Source organism: Aplidium turbinatum, chromosome 16 (assembly GCF_918807975.1).
Source record: "Aplidium turbinatum chromosome 16, kaAplTurb1.1, whole genome shotgun sequence".
Lineage (NCBI taxonomy): Eukaryota > Metazoa > Chordata > Ascidiacea > Aplousobranchia > Polyclinidae > Aplidium > Aplidium turbinatum.
Genome location: NC_137487.1, coordinates 1819058 through 1838143, shown reverse-complemented (window position 1 = coordinate 1838143; position 19086 = coordinate 1819058). Strand labels below are relative to the sequence as shown.

General features: G+C 39.3%; 1 protein-coding gene across 1 annotated transcript; it reads right to left on the bottom strand.

Moving 5' to 3' along the window:
- Positions 1 to 209: 209 nt before the first annotated feature.
- On the bottom strand, positions 210 to 14567 carry LOC145785071 (trifunctional enzyme subunit beta, mitochondrial-like). Its single transcript, XM_082596775.1, has 13 exons — positions 14463 to 14567; positions 11510 to 11648; positions 11321 to 11435; positions 9430 to 9547; positions 8555 to 8676; positions 5877 to 5951; positions 5080 to 5260; positions 3625 to 3749; positions 3024 to 3103; positions 2656 to 2791; positions 2077 to 2151; positions 1373 to 1537; positions 210 to 950 (listed from the first exon to the last, which is right to left on the bottom strand). The coding sequence occupies exons 1-13, from the start codon at positions 14518 to 14520 to the stop codon at positions 912 to 914; spliced, it is 1428 nt and encodes a 475-aa protein (XP_082452901.1). The 5' UTR covers positions 14521 to 14567; the 3' UTR covers positions 210 to 911.
- Positions 14568 to 19086: the final 4519 nt, after the last annotated feature.

Here is a 19086-nt window from a genome sequence, read left to right as displayed (position 1 = left end):
GAGTTCTGCTGTAGCTTAAGCTATAAACATACCAACATAACCCTTTGTAACGCAGTTTGTTCCGACTCAACGCCCCTGACTTAAAGGAAGTAAGTAGGCAGACTAACATTCTGTTTAGCCTACCGGTATTGAAAACCAAAAATGCGGTTTATTAAAAATATCCCAAAACAAAAATACCTTAGAGTTTGCATGCTCCGCACCGGGGTGGCAAATCCAAGAAAAAAATTCCTCTTTTCTCAATTTATTTCACGTGAAATAATCGCCAATAATAATAATATATCTTCCGTTTCAAAGCAATTGGGCCAGCACCATTGAAATATCACATCACTCAGGTGGGGCATCTATCGACCACTAACTAATTGGATTGAAAGTCAGTTGGTTTTTGCCTCCAATTTTCAACAAAACCGGCTTTAAAACATTCAGTAGAAAATATGTCGAAAGGAAGTGAAACAACTTTCAGTCGGAAATGTTTGTTACTTCACAACAAACGATAAACGCTCACTTATGGATCAGCAGCCTTTCTTTGTCGACATTTCTAATGGTTGGAAGTCATCTCGATCCATTTCCCCTTAAGGCCTCATCACGTGACAAACATGGACATGAGTTTCTCATTCCTAATCAGGCTATTTCAAGTAGCAAGCGAGACGAGAAAGTGGTTTCTCAAGCAAACAACAGAACCATTGCAAAGGAAATTACTACAAAAGTTCGGATGGACAAAGCAAAACAAATTAACATTTTACAAAATATCGCAGTTTTGGACAGTAAATTTGTATATTTAAATATTTCGAAATTTGAAAATTATTTGATCACAAAAAGCTTTTTTTATAATTTAAATCACTGAAGGAGTCCGTGACTGCAAATCCACACATGTCGGATACAATTGTTCACATTGTAAAGGAATGATGGTGCGGTCAATAGTCTGGATGCCTCTCCATGATCATGGCGTGACCCTGAAACAACAACAACACTGTCCGCTCGCGTTCATTGATGAGGAGCCTACTTGTCGGCTCCTATGATAATATTTCAACAGACGCAAGAATATTAACTAATCGTTTTAAATAATGCTGATCGCTTGCTAATCTAAGAGATGATATCCGCTACAACATACGCAGGTTCATCATACTCTATTGAGTGATATCAAACACGTGGCAAACATGCATTGAATCCTGTTCCTGCTTGAGTAATTGAGGAAGTGAATTCGTGATAACCAAGTACTCAGTTGCGATGAAATTGTTTGCTCGGCCTCGCGTGGACCAACGAAGGATACAGCGCTGCACGAGCGCTGATACATTGTCGACATAAACGGTACTTGAGGCCGGCCGAGTCGTTGGTACGCCAAGCCATTACGTCATTAAAATGTTGTTCAACTTACAATTCCGCCTGCGGCGCACGCGGCAAGCAAACCGAACTGACCATCTTCCGCCTTCAATCTGTTTGCACAGGTGGTCACCAGCCTGCATCCGGTCGCTCCAAACGGATGTCCGATCGAGAGGGAGCCTCCCCACAGGTTGAACTTTTCCATGGGTGGCGCACCAACCTGCAAGTCATGCAAATGCAATTGTTACGTCACTTAAATAAAGCGACACGTTTCTCGCAGAGTGGAAAGTTGTGCCACCAGGTTTGACCCAAACGACCTCCCCCCGCCGAGGAAGTTGACCTCCTACTGAAATCATATGTTCCAAATTTTAAAACAAAAAGTATAAGAGGACGATATTTTGATCAGAACAAGTTCTTGGGTAAGTCAATAAAGATATTACTGTTTTTCGTGCTTGTGAACCACATTTCCAAAAGAGAGCCTGGCCACCAGTAGAAGCAACGATCACGTAAGCCGCAGCTACTATGTTCTGGTTAAGATTGCGATTTTAGCAAAATTACAATCTCGAACTAAAAACTTTTGAGTTGGAATCGACCTTTTATTTCTTTCGTGAATATCAATGAAGATGCAGTATTGATAAAAGTGATGATGTTTCGCAGTCTGCTGGGTTGATGGTTGTTTCCGCAAGGTCACCATCCGGCCAACCAACCACGTTCCTTGACGGACATGCGCGTTCGTAACAGCAAGACAACACCACTCACCCGCTTGGGTCTGTTCATATACGTGGCGGCGAAGTAATCCGATTCCATGGCGGCCAAGTTGGCTAAGATCTGGCCCTGCACGACATACGATCACAATGATGAGTACGATCTTGGAATAAACTGGCGAATTGAGTTGGTTGGTTTTGAATCTTTATACTCGGACTGAGGAAGCCTGGTAGTTTCGCACATGTAGAGGCTTTTGACGCAGGGCCGGTCACCGAGATTGAAAGAGTAAAGTTTTTCGATTGTTGAAATGTTGTTGCCGGGGAATTGTTCCATCCATAAGAGGCCGCTAAATGGAGAGCAGTCCTTAGAATGCGTTGCTCAAGCACACCCAGAGAGTCGAACCAGCACGGCTTGATCTTGAAGCTTCTTCGTTTACGAAGTCACGCGTTCACCAACTGAGCTATCGGGGCGAACAAGTTATCGAAACTTTACGAGGATTAACGCAAATCCGCCAGCACTCCACAGACGGAAAAATTGAATCAATCAATGGCATCACCGCAGGCGTTACCATGGCATGATACCTAGAAAGTGTTGATGTCATAATTATCAAGGCATTGTTGCTGCGATACTGACCGCAAACGCCTCGTGAAACTCAAACACGTCAATGTCGTTCAGGGAGAGACCAGCCTGCTGCAGCACGGTGGGTGTGGCGTAGGCGGGGCCGAGGAGAAGCTGGTCCTTTGGGTCTTGGGAAACGTAAGTGAAGTTCCTGTTGGGCATTATGATCAAGTTATTATTTGAAATGTTGACATCCTTAATATTTATATCTCAGTTATTCTACAACGCACTTATGTCACCATGTAGGCTACTGGGGGAAACATGGAAATTAATATAAAAAATGATACATGAAAAAAAGAGAAAAAATCATATATTATCAATTAGTCGTGATATTGAAGACAGTGACTCAGTGTTTGGAAGCCATCGACCAATAGAAACCGTACCTGAGATAAGCTTTCGGTTTATAACCCATCGCTTTGGCCGCTTGCTCTTCCATCAGGAGAACAGCGCTGGCTCCGTCGCTCTGTAACACATCGTTACGTCACCAATCGAACAATTGCTAGGAGGAACACCCGGTTGAAATAACGAGAGGTTCCCCCATCGGGTGGACCGGTGAACCTCCCATACATGCTCAACATGATGTTGTCTTCATACTGCAACGGATGAGGAAGTTTCATGTGCAAAGTTTGAAAATTGGAATGTTTTAAATGTTGCGAAACGTTTTGTCACATAAACAAATTGCTGGTTGAACTCAATAGTGCCGCCATTTGTAAGTTCAATAAGTTCACCACTGAAGGTAAGAAACATGGAATGGAGGATTCCTTTCAAGAAATTTGATTCGTTATTTGGCAAGACAATTAAAGGCAAGCATGAAGGTGGGCTTGCCTACTCGTCTGATTTAAATTAAATCTTCATCAACCGATCGTAAGCCTGGCGGGCGCCCGCTCTGGATTCCAGGTTGTTCAAATTCTTTCGTCTTGCCAAACTATTTCTCCACATAAAGCAAACGATTAAAGATAAAGATTCATTTCTGAGGCAACCGACCAGGAACGAAGCGTTGGCGGCAGTGATGGTGCCATGTGGTTTGATGAAGGCCGGCCGCATCTTGCTCATCTTATCGAGCGGCGTCATACGAATTCCATTGTCCTTCGTCACAGGTTCAGTGACACCTGTTAGCATAAAGCAAGACACGGTTTGTATCTTACCAAATTATCATAATCTCAACAATCTTTTGTAGCATTATTAATACATGATAGTTGATAGAACTTCCATGGAGAGTTTTATGAGAATTTCCCAGATTTAAACTGTAGTAAAAACTGTGGCGCTATTTCCAGTTAACGGCACTGCCAAATTTCTTGGTCTCCTGAACAGGATGGTTGCATTGTACCGCACAACTTGTCATTGAATGGTTGCTATGCGTCGTTAACTGACGTCGCTACCAAGATGACGTTGACAACTTAGGAATTCTTGGTTTACGCCAACCTATAACTTTACTTTGTCAGGTCAAGTTTGTATATCAATCATTGGCTTAAAAGCAAACAAGCTAAAGTTTGCTTTGTCGTGTAAAATCTGAGAATAAAATATAGTTGCTGATAATTGCACAATGCACAGTAAAACTATGGAAATCAGTAGAAGTGGATTTTTAGTGTTAAATACAAGTTTTATTGCTAGCGAAATCGACGTCTGAAAACCAGGAGGCAGACAAGCTGATGCTATTTTATTGGCAATGCGCCGGCGCTGATATCAATCGGCGAAATGTTGCAGCTTGGCCGTGTCACGGGTTAGGTTTTCATACCAGAAGAATTCAGTAAAAATACAACTTAAACGCTTTCAGCTCCAATGGAGCCACAACCAAGAAACAGGGACACATAATATATGAGCAGACATGTTGGTACATTGCAACAACAAACGATAGTTCTGGGACCAACACCACGACCGGTTACCAACAAGAATGATTAACCGTTGCCACACTCCTTGCAGTGCGTTTCCCCAACGAAGATTCAACATTTGCAACAGAAACTATACAAAATGGTTCAAAGCAAAACTGTCTCTTCGGAATTATAATGTCGTGTAGTTTGATTAATATAAACAAAGTGACAACTCGAGGTTTCCCTTTTCATGACGGTTTTTCCAGATGCTGATCAATATCTGAGGTTATCTTCTTCTTGCGTTTGAGACCGCCGCAGATCATGCTGTTACATCCAGGCGCAGCAGCCAAAGGATTGTGTGTTCATCGAGCGTTGTGAAGTCCACATATCTGTCCTGGGACCTGAGGTTATGCAAAACTGCCACAATACCAAAAATGACAACATCACATCAAGTGATTCCTGCTGTGTGATGTAACATCAGCTTGTAATTTTTATGTTTGATGACGCGTTGCGTTGAACGGTTTCAGAATTATATTTTACAATTCCAGTGCATAATAAATTAACCTGCAATTTGTAATGTATTTATTTAGATTTCCTGACCAGAGTTCGATGGAATTCGAGCTGCACCAACCTGGAACCTTAAACTCCAGGAGATCAGTCAGTTTCCCTTCATCTGTGGCCTTCCTGGCAAAGGAATGGGAACGACACGCGTACTCGTCCTGAGCCTCTCTCGTCACTTGGAAAGCCGCGGCAAGGCGGTCAGCAGAATGACCCATGACCTCGTCGGTGGAAAACTCGGCAATGGCGGGAAGCTGTCAACAAGCAAAAGGACCTCAGCAGTCGTCGTCATCAGCCGTGCGCAAGTTTTAGATATTAATAAAAAACGACGGGAACTTAAAAGCAAATTAAATGTAATGCCTTTCCATAACAACGTTTTAAGTGAAGAGCAATTGTACAAATGAAGTGTTACATGTTTTGATCTTTGAATAACAACCAAAGCTGCTAGCGCAACAATAGTCCAAGCACAGAACCTTGCAGCCGGTGCAATGGCCTAGTAGATTGAGTGTTCCCTGTGCGTCAGTAGGTGTTGGTTTGATTCCCATCGGGTCACACCAAAGACTTTTTAAAAATGGTAACAAACTTCATTCCTGCTTGCCACTCAGCAGAGGAGTGGTTTAGGTACTTCCCCGACGTCGTTCGCAACCGCTGGGCACTCTGTTCTCGGCGTCGAGAGATAAGCCCGTCACTCTACGGGCTGAGCAAATCGGGCTACACAATTGCGTTCCGACAATAAAGACTCCTCCTTCAAAACTTGGAAGTTAATTGTAATTCAACGTTAGAGCCTGGAAAGGAGCCCACATTGCTCAACAAACAAACAAACAGCACCTTGAACGGCACCTACCAGGCAGCCCCACTGCCATCACTCACCTCTGGGCTGAAATATCTGACGGGACTCGCCATGATCTGCGCCACGTGTGAAAGCTGTCCCATGGTTGACTTGGTCTGCAATGCAAAATGTTATTCCATGATACGTCACCGGAGGAAAACGCGTCACTCAAGGTGAAGAAAGTCCAACTGGTAGTAAAGATCAACGATAAAAGGACATGTTGGTATACAGGAAGCAATATGAATTTAAAGTGGCCCAGAAGTACTCAACCCTCTACCGCAGTGGTTTTCAACTATTTTTCTTTCATGGCATACTTTCACCAAGCAAAATTGCTATGGCCCACTGGCCACTACCCCTTTTTCTGCTATGCTCATCTATCTCTGTGGCTCACTTTCAAATTCGCTATGGCACATCAGTGGGACATGAACGCTAGAGTAGGAAGCCATGTTTGAACACAGTGATTTTCAACCGGTGTTATGCGGAACACTGTAATTGCGTGGGGTCTGCTACTATTCGGTGAGTCCGATTCGGTGAGTCCGATTCGGTGAGAGCCTTTTTCGGTGAGAGCCTTTTTCGGTGAGAGCCCTATTCGGTGAGTTTTTTGAATTTTTTTTTGAAAATTATCGGGTACCGTAGCCTCATTAAAACCCTTAACCCCAAACCCCCTAACTCCTAACCCAAACCCCCAAAAAACCCTAAACCCCCAAAAAACCCCAAACCCCCAAAAAACCCCAAACCCCAAAAAACCCCAAACCCCCAAAAAACCCCAAACCCCCAAAAAACCCCAAACCCCAAAAAACCCCAAACCCCCAAAAAACCCCAAACCCCCAAAAAACCCCAAACCCCCAAAAAACCCCAAAACCCCCAAACCCCCAAAAAAACCCAAAACCCCCAAACCCCCAAAAATCCCCAAACCCCCAAAAATCCCAAACCCCCAAAAATCCCCAAACCCCCAAAAAACCCCAAAACCCCAAAAAAACCCAAAACCCCCCAAACCCCCAAAAACCCCAAAACCGCAAACCCCCAAAAAACCCCAACCCCAAAAACCCCAAACCCCCTAACCCCAAACACCCCAAAACCGCAAACTCCAACCCCCAACCCCCTATCCCCTAACCCTATAACGGCAATGATAATTAGGCTACGGCGCGCAATAATTTAAAAAAAAAAACTCACCGAATAGGGCTCTCACCGAAAAAGGCTCTCACCGAATCGGACTCACCGAATCGGGCCATTCCGAATTGCGTGAGCCTGTTGCTGCGCAAGTGCAATACAGTAATTGAGTGTAAGCTAAGCTTGTCTTACAGTAATGAATAAGTGAGTTTGCAGTACGGGAACTTATTATTACTTTAACAGTGTTACAAATACTATAGACTGGAAAACGGTACGAATAATACTATTATAATAATCTATGTTTCAGCCTTAGAGTTTAAAGTTTAAACTGGCAATAATGGATAGATATTTGAAAAGGAAATGTGAAAATAAACAGCCTAAGTCTGGTAATAATGAAAAGAAAGCAAAATCAGTGATGGACAATACAGTGAAGATAACATTTCGTTAGGATTTATTTTCACTGATGATCCGACTGTCTCGATGGGAAATACGTTTGACTTGTGGGAAAGAGTTAACCATGGTTCCCGCCACACTGAAACGAAACACACCCCCCATCATCAAAAGCAAGAAAAAATATTATTTTGCTTGCTTTTGTAAAGAGCTTAGCGATATTCCTAAAAACGAGCAACAACAATACCGTACCTGCAAAAGCTTATTGCGTCATTTTTGTTTGGTGTTTTGCAAGATGATTTCAATGCATGAAGTGTTCCATGGCTCAAAAAAGGTAAAAAAAGTCCAACGCATACAAGAAATAGTCTGTGCAATTGTATATTGCTAGGTGTCACGATTTCTTTCTATCTCTTACCAGGAAAAAGACTTGGAAAGGTTCAATGACGTAGTTTAATGGGTTAAACCGAAAAGCAGTCAATTAAATGTCGAATAATTCTACTAGTGGAATGATAATCTAACTTCTTGAAGGACTTTAACGAACGGCTTCTCAAATAACTCTAATTTTGATCAGAAATTATATCAGCATCAATTCTCATCTACTTGTATTCAATTACTTCAAGTCTCAATCACCAATAATTTCTGCATCAACTACCAATCCACAACTCATAACACAACTCTCATAACCAACTCAATAATAATCATCATAATAATCCATTACGCAAATTACACCACTATTTATAAAAGGTTTGTTCGGTCTAGTAACTTCGAGAAGGTTACGTAGTGTTGCATCACACGAACTCATCGTCGGTCACGTAGCATTGAGCGGCATAAACAAGCAAGTTTAAAGAAGTCTAAAGAATGTCACGTAGGAGTAGAGGACTGTTACATAATACAGATTTCGTAATCAGAGGTCCATTCGTAAACAACCTTGTGACATCATGACAAACGATATTGGCAATTGTGAAAACAACAGAACGTTCCAGATACAGAATGATTTAGAATTACGTTGCAGAACAACGACTTCACAATTAGAGGTTACTACTGGTCATTGACCGATAATAACATATCGCTCAAGAATTTTATAATGAAAACAGCACATTCTGTCAAGACGCAAAGCAGCCCGACGCGAGGCCTTGCACATTGATTGTGACACTAGGCCTGCTGACTTGTACAAGACATGTGGTCCTTTCCACTAGCAAGTACAGAACCAAGGACTAACCTTGTTCATCTGCAGCATTTTACTTCTCATGGTTCTGTTGAACCTGATGGGCACATCAGACATGAAGTCGACTCCTCCAGCCACCACGGCGTTGCACTGCCCACTGGCGATCATATTCAAACCTTGGAGTATGAACATTAGTTTACTAAACAAACAAGACAATTCCAACACGATCTACCATTTCATGGTGTCTTTGAGGGACTAGATCTGTTTAAAATGAGTACAAAAGACATTAGATAGCTAGTAACAATTAAAGCATCTTATTCGTGTTGAATAAATCCGGTAATGTAGAAACGCGATAACTAACGAATTTTAGAAAGACCACAAGCATACAAAGCCAGGCAACATTCCCAGATTCAACAATCAACATACTCATTTTTCAGCAAGTACTACATTATATACCAAGGATTTTAGTTGAATATATGATGTTAGGTTGCGCTATTCAATAGGATCAATTACTGAACTAGTTTAGATAAATGTAAACTCTAACTGTTGTGTTTTTCATATGTAGCTAAATTATATCATCGTCTTGTTGACAAGGATACTATGATGTATCAATACGCAAGATACAATACTTGGTAAACAAGTATTTTTTATTTTTGTAGTACTGTAAGTGTGTAAAAGGAAATAGACTGAATCTTACTTGGATGTGTTTGCCTATGAATCGTAATACAACAAGCGATCTCTCCACATCTATTGGAATGAACTTCGCCAAGGTATTACCATGCTGCACAATTTCATATGGAAAGCCATTCAAACGAACTCTTGGTAATCAAATCATGCATGGACTGACACATTCGTCAATATAATCTAAATGAGACAGTCTAACCAGCAACAACAAATTGACGAACTCTTCGGCTATGGAGGATGCCTACCTGTGGTCATAGCTTGGTTGGAGGATATACACGCTTGTGTCACTGTGTGGGAGGGGGTCTTTTGCGGTATCCCTGCGCCTAATGCCGCCTCCCTGGCTATGTTGGCTGTCTTTGACTCCTTAATAAAAATTGTTTACATCAATAGGAATACAGTATTGACATACTATCATGACTATTATAATTACACAAGTTAGAAGTGAATGCTGAAAAGTTTGGGTGTTTATCAGGACAATTATCGTTTCTAGCGCTAGTTGCAACGTTTATCTGATGAAAGTGAAAGTAAAACCAACAACAAACTGGTTGATTTATTGCTTTGCACTGACGTTACATCGTTACGCGCACCATGACAATGCCCATTGCGCATCCTCAGAGCGAATAACATTCAAAATAAAATTTACAAAATTATATACCGCAGTGCGATTGAAGGTAAGAAAAAATGAAGCACACATTATTTTAAAGATTGACTAAAAGATGAGTGAGCGGTTACTTTCCACGTTGAATTACGTAAAAACTTCCAACATTAAACATAAATTCGAAGCAGTGAAGTCCAACAGAAATTCGAGACGAAACTAAATTACAATAATGTTTCCAACTGTGTTCAAATGGGCATAAAGCCTGCTGTGTTTTGTACATTTTATTTTGTATGTTATTCGCTCTGAAGATGCACATTGTCATAGTGCGCGAAGCGTCAGTGAAGCAATAAATCAACCTGTTCATCCTTGCTTTTACTTTCACTTTCATCAGATGGACGTTGCAACTAGTGCTACAAGTACAAGCAAGTTAAAAGTTGTGGAATTTGTCCAAAGAGATTCAAACGTTTGCGAAGAGAAGGCACTTTTTCTCGTCTACAGACCATCCCATAGCGCTGCCTAATGCCCGTGACATAACATTGATCAAACAAGGCTTTCCAGGGAAGCTATAAGTTGTGGTCATCATGTCTCCGATAAGAGCCACGTACTAAGATTCGTTTATTGTATTTTATAAACTATGAACAGACATAACCGAGCGATAACACAACATTTTACATTATAAAAACAGGGTCTGCTACTATTCGGTGAGTCCGATTCGGTGAGAGCCTTTTTCGGTGAGAGCCCTATTCGGTGATTTTTTTGAACTTTTTTTTTGAAAATTATCGGGTACCGTAGCCTAATTAAAACCCCTAACCCAAAAACCCAAAACTCCCAAAAAAAAACCCAAACCCCAACCCCAAAAACCCCAACCCCCCAAAAAACCCCTATCCCCTAACTCCTATCCCCTAACCCTATAACGGCAATAATAATTAGGCTACGGCGCGCAATAATTTAAAAAAAAAACTCACCGAATAGGGCTCTCACCGAATAGGGAACTCACCGAATCGGACTCACCGAATCGGGCCATTACGATAAAAACAAATGTTGTGTTGTTGCTCAGTTATGTGGGTTACAAAAGTAACCTCTCTACCCAAATTGTTGTGTACTTTGGTTTTGATAAAACGTTTATCATCTGCCCATCTCTACAAAGTAAAAGCAAAACGTAGACAAGTAATAACGATTCTCAAAAACAAATAACCAATTAGATATTTTTTTATTCTTATATTTCTTTTGAAAAACAAAAGCAGGTAAATTCTTTTTCATATTGTTGGCTAAAATTATTATCCGAAAGTAGAGTTTGTAAAATTAAAAAAAAAGTTTTGCCTATTTTTCAGCACATCTTGTCGTTTGTATTTGAAGATTAAATGTCACTAAAATGATTAATACGGTAACAAAACTATGCCCCTTTATACCCCAGTGACCAAGTGTAAGTAACTGATACTATTTACATATAGTTGAAATAAAAAAAGATTTTTGACCATTTAAGTGCCATAAGTGAAACAATACATTCCAAACAGGAACGACTTCAAGCTCGATCGAACCTGAATAACTGTTCCAGCCACCACATAGTCAATCTTATCCACTGGGAAGTGTGTTCGTTCAAGTAGCCCACGAAATGCCTCACGCTGAAGATCATGTGGCATCAGATTCTTGTACCTGGAGGTATTGAAGTTGTTCAGTCAAGTAATCGCAAAACTGATTATTGAATGCAGGAGTAAATGCATACTTACTCAGTGCCAGACATAAGGAATGGAGTTCTGACTCCTTCAACCAGCACAATGTTGCGGGCATTGCTTTGTCCTAAAGTGGTCTTTGATTTCTTTTGCGATGCGCATTGCATGGATGAAGAACTTATACATCTTGGTGATCCTGGAGTAACAATTAATCTCAGTATAAGATGACACATAAAAGATAATAACTATAACAAAATGTCAAAGGCGAGGCATAAAACAACAAAATTCAATCTTCATTGCTTACCAGTTACCTACTAAACGATTTAGGTATCGTGACACTTCTGCAGGAAAATTACAGTGAAGGTTGAAGAGGACGATGTTGTTATTTGTATCAGTGACCACAACCATCAAACAGCTGATACAGTTTTACAGTCAACTTTCTGTCAAACTTTCGTCTTTCATCATTTTTGAATTGGTTGTTAGAAATTAAAGTAGGTATCATCATCATTGTCAGCCATTTTTATTCCACTGCAGAATGAAGGCCTTCCCCATATCTTTATAATTTTGTCTGTCTTTGCATGTTTGTGTCCAGTGTTTGTCGAATTGGTAGAGTTCGTCTCGCCATCTTGTTTTCTGTTTCCCTCGTTTGCGTTTATTGTCAAGCGGTATCCAGTCAGTAGCTCGTCTTGTCCATCTGTTGTCGGTTGTTCGCATGATATGTCCTGCCCAATTCCAGTTTAAACTTTTTATTGTCTCAATGATGTCTTTGATTTGTGTTTGTTGTCGTATCCATTTGGCTGGTTTCCTGTCTTTCCACGTAATGCCTAAGAGTACTTACAAGTAGGTATATGACATAGGTATCTTATTTTCTTGTAGGACAAGAACTTCATGGGGTGTCTTAATAATTCACCATTCTAGCTTTGTTTGAATACTTTTAAACATTTCAGACAACGACTTTCCAGTTGCTGTGATTGATATTGACTGCTCATATTATAAACTATAGTTTTTACTTTGCACAAATGCAACTTGCAAGAAACTTATGCAGATTTTTAGCTGACGCAATTTGTTGCTTTTTTAATTACTTTGACTGCAAAATGTAAAGGTTGGATATAGCCAGGTTTGTCAAATGAAATTGAAGACTATCCCGATGGCATAAACATCTGCTTTAGTTCACTCAAATTTTGTAATAGTGCAGTTTTTATTGCTCTAGTTTAGTGAGAATGGCTCATTCTGTGTTTGTGTACCATATTTTCACAGTAAATGAGTAAGTTTGATGGCTGTATAAGTAGGGCATTCTGTCGTGGCCGACCTGTCACCGGGCCATCTAACTGCGGGTGAATTGGGATGAATTCTAGTTTATCCATTGAGCACATTGGATGCACGCGGTACGTTTCGCATCTAAACAAAAATAAACTAACCATCCACTTCTGGCCTTTTACCGAAGTTAGAACCTATTAATTTTTATTATTATTAATAAAATCATTAAATAAATTAAAAAATAATTAAATTATTATTATAATATTATTAGAATTATGGATCTGGCCTTTTACAGATACTTTTGTTTACCAATGTTCATTTCCCATGATAATTTTTTCACTGGGCACTTGTTCCACTGCAAAAGTTATCTAACATGAACTTGTAACAGTTAGAAGCAAAATATTTTAAAAATTGTTTACATAAGCCATATATGTTTTTGAACACTTTTGAAAAGTCTTGTCATTTTTTGTACCAGAAGTCTTTGATAAAAAACAACATTTTTTAAAATTAGAAGTTGTCTGAGCTGCCTGTTCTTATGGGAATGGCATTGGTCAAACCTAACGATGCTGTTTGTATTTTTTTTACATCGAATTGATGTTACCAGACCGAATATTATCAAGCATTTTCCAACTTGGAAGTAAAAGGAACAAAATGATTTGATAATTGAAGTGATAAATGATGGCCAAAATTTGAGTCAAACAAGCATTGAGCCTGCTATGATAAAAAAGCATCAGTCTAATTGGCTTAGAAGTAAGATTAAGTCTAGACATTGCATGAACTATCTGCACAAGAGAAAAATAAAGTAGAATTCATGTCTGTCGCCTAGTAGTGTCACGGTGCGATGTCTCAGCAACAGGTTGGTTGCAGTCAGTTGGCTCGAGACAAGTCGGCTAACAGAATGTTGTGTACCCATAAATCAATGATACGGTACTGATTTTTACATGAAATATTTTATCATCAATGTATATTTTCATTTTTGGTTTGCTATCTGTTCCTCTTATTGGTGCCAAGGTAGACAGTTTCAGAGACTTTACTTAGACTATTATATGGTAGCTATAGCCTCTGCCTTAAACAATATTGTACATTACCCTAGGTTGTTTTTTTCGGCCATTTATCAGTCATTGACCAAATTTTTAGCAACATGTTCGAAAATAAAAATGGTCAATTTGGTCAAAATGTCCGAAAAAATATATAGTCAATTCGGTCAAAATGTCCGAAAAAAACAACGTTTCTCAGCAAAACTTTATGTAGCTAGTCAGGATTTCAGGAAGTGCAAATTTTGGTTTGTATCAGCTACTTGAAAGAAAATATTTTCATCAGAAAAAATGACCGAAATAAATAAAACATAACCGAATTTTTTCAAGTCATTTTGGACAAATGACCGAAAAGTCTCAGCGAAAAAAAAACCCAGACATCACCTCAACATGAAAGTGCTAACAGAGTCAAAACAGGACTGTGTGAACGTGGAATAGTGACAAGTGGATCAGTGTAAGCTAATCACAAACTAAAGATTAAAAAGGCAAGAAAAAAGGAATAATTCTAACTAGTTATATCCAATCCAATCATGCACGTACATAGCTAAATGTGACAAGCAGTGGACAGCTATTTAAGAATCTAGTCTGAATCAGCAGCAAGATAATCATTGATGTCAACTTCAATTATTTTCGACCACACTTCACTGTCAATACATGAAGTAAGTTACAACAGAAAATTTTAATAAATGAGGCAGTTTATGTACAAAACATTTACTTACCAGTCATACAAACATTGGTTTGTGAGAATTTTATAAAAGTTCTTGTACAATTCATCATTTTGAAAGTGCTAATTAGTCCAAAGCAAAAATACGAAGCGATGAAAGTCCTTAAGCATGAAAATGACAAATTGTACAGTTTTAACAAATAGGATAGCCTAGACTAGCCTACCATATTTTAATAACAAGTGTCCTAGCCAAAAATTTGAACAAATTGATAGGTTTGATATTTCAGTGTTACAGAAAAGGAGGTGTTTCAATGATTTCAGGTGATCCAAAAAAAAGATAACAGGGAAATTAAGCCTCATAAGCTATATACACATTACACAATATATACATAATATGGTAAATATAGCATCTGGCTTAATTTTTATACAACCAGGAGCGAAGGAGGTACATCTGTTGCACCTGTCCAGTAGGCTATGCTACTGCAGAGCAAATCATCAATAGAAATGTTGGCAACACCTCACCTTGTGTCATGTATATTGGGTGCAACCTATTTCGTCCCCTGAACACTCCGTACCCCGATTGAATATGATGAATATTGAATATCTGAGTGTGCTCTAGTTATAACTTTCAAAGTGGTTATTTTTACCCACTTGTTGCCATGGTTACAATCAGGTGTTGCCAGAGTTATGATTAAAATTAGGAAGGGGTAGAGTTAGGAATAAGGTAAAAATGCACTTTGGGTCAAAATTTAGTTAAAAAAAAAAAAATAAAATAAAAAAAGGAACGCTTCCAGGTAGTATCAAACTCATTTCCTCTGGAATAGCAACCGGAGAAATATCATACGCGCCACGGATCGAGTTGAACAGAGTTGTCGAATTTATAACTTATATAGACGCTTCTCGTCTTTTGCTTTGAAAGATAAAAAAAGTGCCTTATATAGTGACGTCATGACTGGTCAAATAGTGTTTCAGATTCAAAGACCGGCGCCGGTCAAATAGCCACTGCCCTAAAAAAATTACCAAAATACAAGTTTTTGTTTTCAACAGCTTTAAACTTTTCTCAAACTAGGGCAGAATACCTTATCTGGCAATGCTATTGACAATGCTATCTACAGCCTAGGCTATAACTTTATCTCTTACGGTACTTAGCGCTTATTCTTGCAATTGTTGTTTCGTCCACTGTTAGGGAACAATCGCTGTTTGTAACGTTATTTTGTTTGAAAATCGTCTTCCTACGGGCAGTGGCGTAACTACCCATTGGATCTTGTGGATAAATCCAGGGGCGGCACGTTGCTGGAGGGCGGCAAAATGTGACAACGTTTACGAACAAGGACAATCACATTAATTTATTCTCAGACAGACTCAGACTTTAAAAGACCTAAGTTAACACTCATCTAAGTGAAGTAAAAAAATTACACAAGTTATGCCTCTAAACTAATTTGTAACTTTTTTTATTGTGACTCACTCTGTGGTATTTGTGACGGTACTCGTAATCTGGTATAATGATACTCATGCTGTCGAAGTCACAATGGAATGTCGGTTGTAACTTGTAAGCTATAACATTGTTCAGTCAACTTAGCTTTGGTAGTTAAATTTAGATTAGTTTTAAGTTTATTTCACTTTCGTGAAGAGACAGGAAGGGACCATGAGGTCATAGAGTCATCGAGTCAACTGCCACCTTTACCATCTGTCTGTGGTAGATAGACGGGATTCCTCCATCTTCATGTGTGATGATGGGTTAGGGTTAGGTTTGTGAAAGTTTAAAGTTTCAGGTCTGAATTAGATCACTTAGATTAACTCAGAAAATTTGCTATTATGGTTATTGTTTTTAACTATTGTGCTGTGGATTCCAGAACAAGATTTAATTTGCAAATTTTTTATGCTAATTTTGCCTATGAAGAGAGTAAAAGAAAGTGGAGCTTTTTTAGAAAGAAAAAGAAAGCTAGAGAAGAGGAACTAAAAAAGAATAAAGAGGACATTTTGAAGTTCGTAACAATTGCCTCTGTTAAAGAAACAACAGAGGTTAGCAGCCACAGTAAATCGCTACCTCAAGTTGAGATGGAAGAAGAAGTGTACCTCAAGCAAAACAATAACAAAGTGATCATTGAAAGAAGTTAGCCTATGAATGAAACATTTTCAGATAAAGATAAAACAGATGATATCTATTATTCTCATAACGATGTGGCTACTTGGCCAGAAACATTTACTCATAACATGAGAGTTGAGATGATTAAATTAGGATCCGAAAGGTTTCACAATAAAGAAGGGCAATTCAAGCCAGCGATTAGTGTACGGTAATTACAGAAGGAGACAAAGAGAAAGAGTTCTTCAGCTGTCTGAGTATGGAGTGGTTTTATTTTAAACTTTCAATAAAATTAAACAAATACTCCTTTAATTCTTCTGTTGTGAGGAATTTTTATCACCTTTTACGGCGGTGTCAAGGGAGGGCGGCATTTTGAGCAAAAATCCAAGGGCGGCATATTGCGTTGCTACGCCACTGCCTAGTGCCTACGGGCGTTGGGATTTTCCACTCAACCATGAACCAATGGGGAATGGCCTCTTCCTCTGAATGTGGTGCTGAGGAGCAGACCACAAACCACATCATCAATGACTATGATATCATCTTCAAGCCACCTAACGGAGTAGAAGGTCTACGCATCATGGATGATGAAACCAAAGACTGGCTGCTCTCTAGTAGTCTTCCAGCTTAGTCCGGGAACATCGTGAATCTGGGGTAGCAGAAGAATAAACCCTCGGCCCCAGAGGCTCACACTACGACGACGACGACAACAAAGCGCGTGGTTAAACTGGTCCACACCCTTATTAAGCCAAATTTGGTCCATTCCAGAAATACTGAAGGTATAGGAGTGATAGAAAATTATCCCCCGCTTAATCAGCCCAAATAGTCCGGTCCGGATGTGGGCTTCATAAGCGGGGACAACCAACCATATTGGAATTGATATTAAATTGCAAAGGATTTTGCGCAAAATTGTATGCTTCTGAAATGTTTGGGTCGCGAAGATTTCGAACAATTGTTTTTTGGGTCACACCAATAGTTTTGTATTTATTTTAGTATTTGCGGACCACTGCTCTAAACCTTGACAGCCTGTTTCACCCTAAAATTGATTGAATTTTTATCCTCGGACTGGGAAAGCTTCTTGCAGAGCTTAATCCTGGCAGTTTCGCATACTTGTAGAAGCTTTGAATCACTGACGCAGGCCCGGTCGCGGAGATTGACAGAGTGAAGTTTCTGATTGTTGAAGTCTTGTTGCCGGGGAACTATTCCATTAGAAGGGGGATCATCAGAAGGTCCTTATTCAAATAGAATCTTTCATTTTATTTGAATAAGGACATTCTGATGATCCCCCTTTTACGGTGAAACAGGCTGTCAAGGGTTTAAAGAGTAATAACTACCGGTATATTTGATTTACTTCCCCTTTCATTGATTTTGAAGTCAAAACTGGAAAACCAAAACCTCACAAGTGGAAAATCGGCTGAGTTTCAGTGTTGCCAGATCCTTAGAAAACTGATCGATTCAGAAAGCCTTGATCAAGTCACATGTTTCTTCTGAAAATTGTCATCGATTGGTTGTGAGAATTTTTCAGATTAACCCCTCAAAAAAAATCCTAATCTGAGAATCACAATTTATCTTCCATTTTTTCCACAAAGACGTCTCAGAAGTAAGTCATCTTATTGTTCTAGAAAACCTTTTGTTAGTTTTGTTCTCGTACGCTATTTGCAACTACTAACTTTATCATTGCTGTTGTTTTCCAACATAGAAAAAATAAATTGAAAACATTTCACTTGGCAGCTTTGACGTAGTGGAGGTTTGGCAAATCAGACTTTGGACATTCTCTTGCGTCATGGTTGAAAGCAGACAGCAAATGACCTTTGGACAATATGGATACGCATGAGTGGTTGAATGTCAAATGACAATGTTTGAAAAAGCAACGTCATACCAAGGTCTGGACTCCATGAGTCAAGTCAATTTATTTTGTTTTAACAGCGCCATATATTAACAAACAAGCAGAGTAATAATTGTCGAAACAATGCATTGTACAACTGTTGGTTAGATTATGGCGCAATCAGGATGGTAACGAAAGACCATAAGCAGTCATCTAGTCAGCCACCACCCCATCACAGTGAATCTAACTACACATTTATACACACTACCCTAGTGAGCAGAGGCAGGCACACTACTTCAATGAATAAAAAGGGTTTGCCACTGAGATTGAGAAACAATTGTTGTTGGTTTGAATCTCCATTCTCAGACTTAGTAAGCCGAGGATGAAGATGATATGTTCAATGTTAGAACTTTGTAGAATAGTGTTAGTGAATTTCATTAGTTTCAAGACGCACACTTGTTATTTGAGCAAATTCTCAAATCAAAACTGAATTTTTGAGTTACAGGATTTGGTTTAATATGGAATTTATGTTGTAAATAATTTACGACAACAAAACGATTTCTATCATATTTGTTGAAGATTTGTAGGCTACCTATAGTGTTGTTTAACATCTAGACATCAATTTATTACTGCTGATTCGAGGGGAGAGGGTTGAGAGTTTCCCACTAATTTTGAAAGTGATTTCTTAAAATTGTCAATTTTCAGCCTAAGTGGTTATGATCCATTATTTGTTGACCCCATGTCTTTCTGTTCAATCAATCAATGGTTTATTTG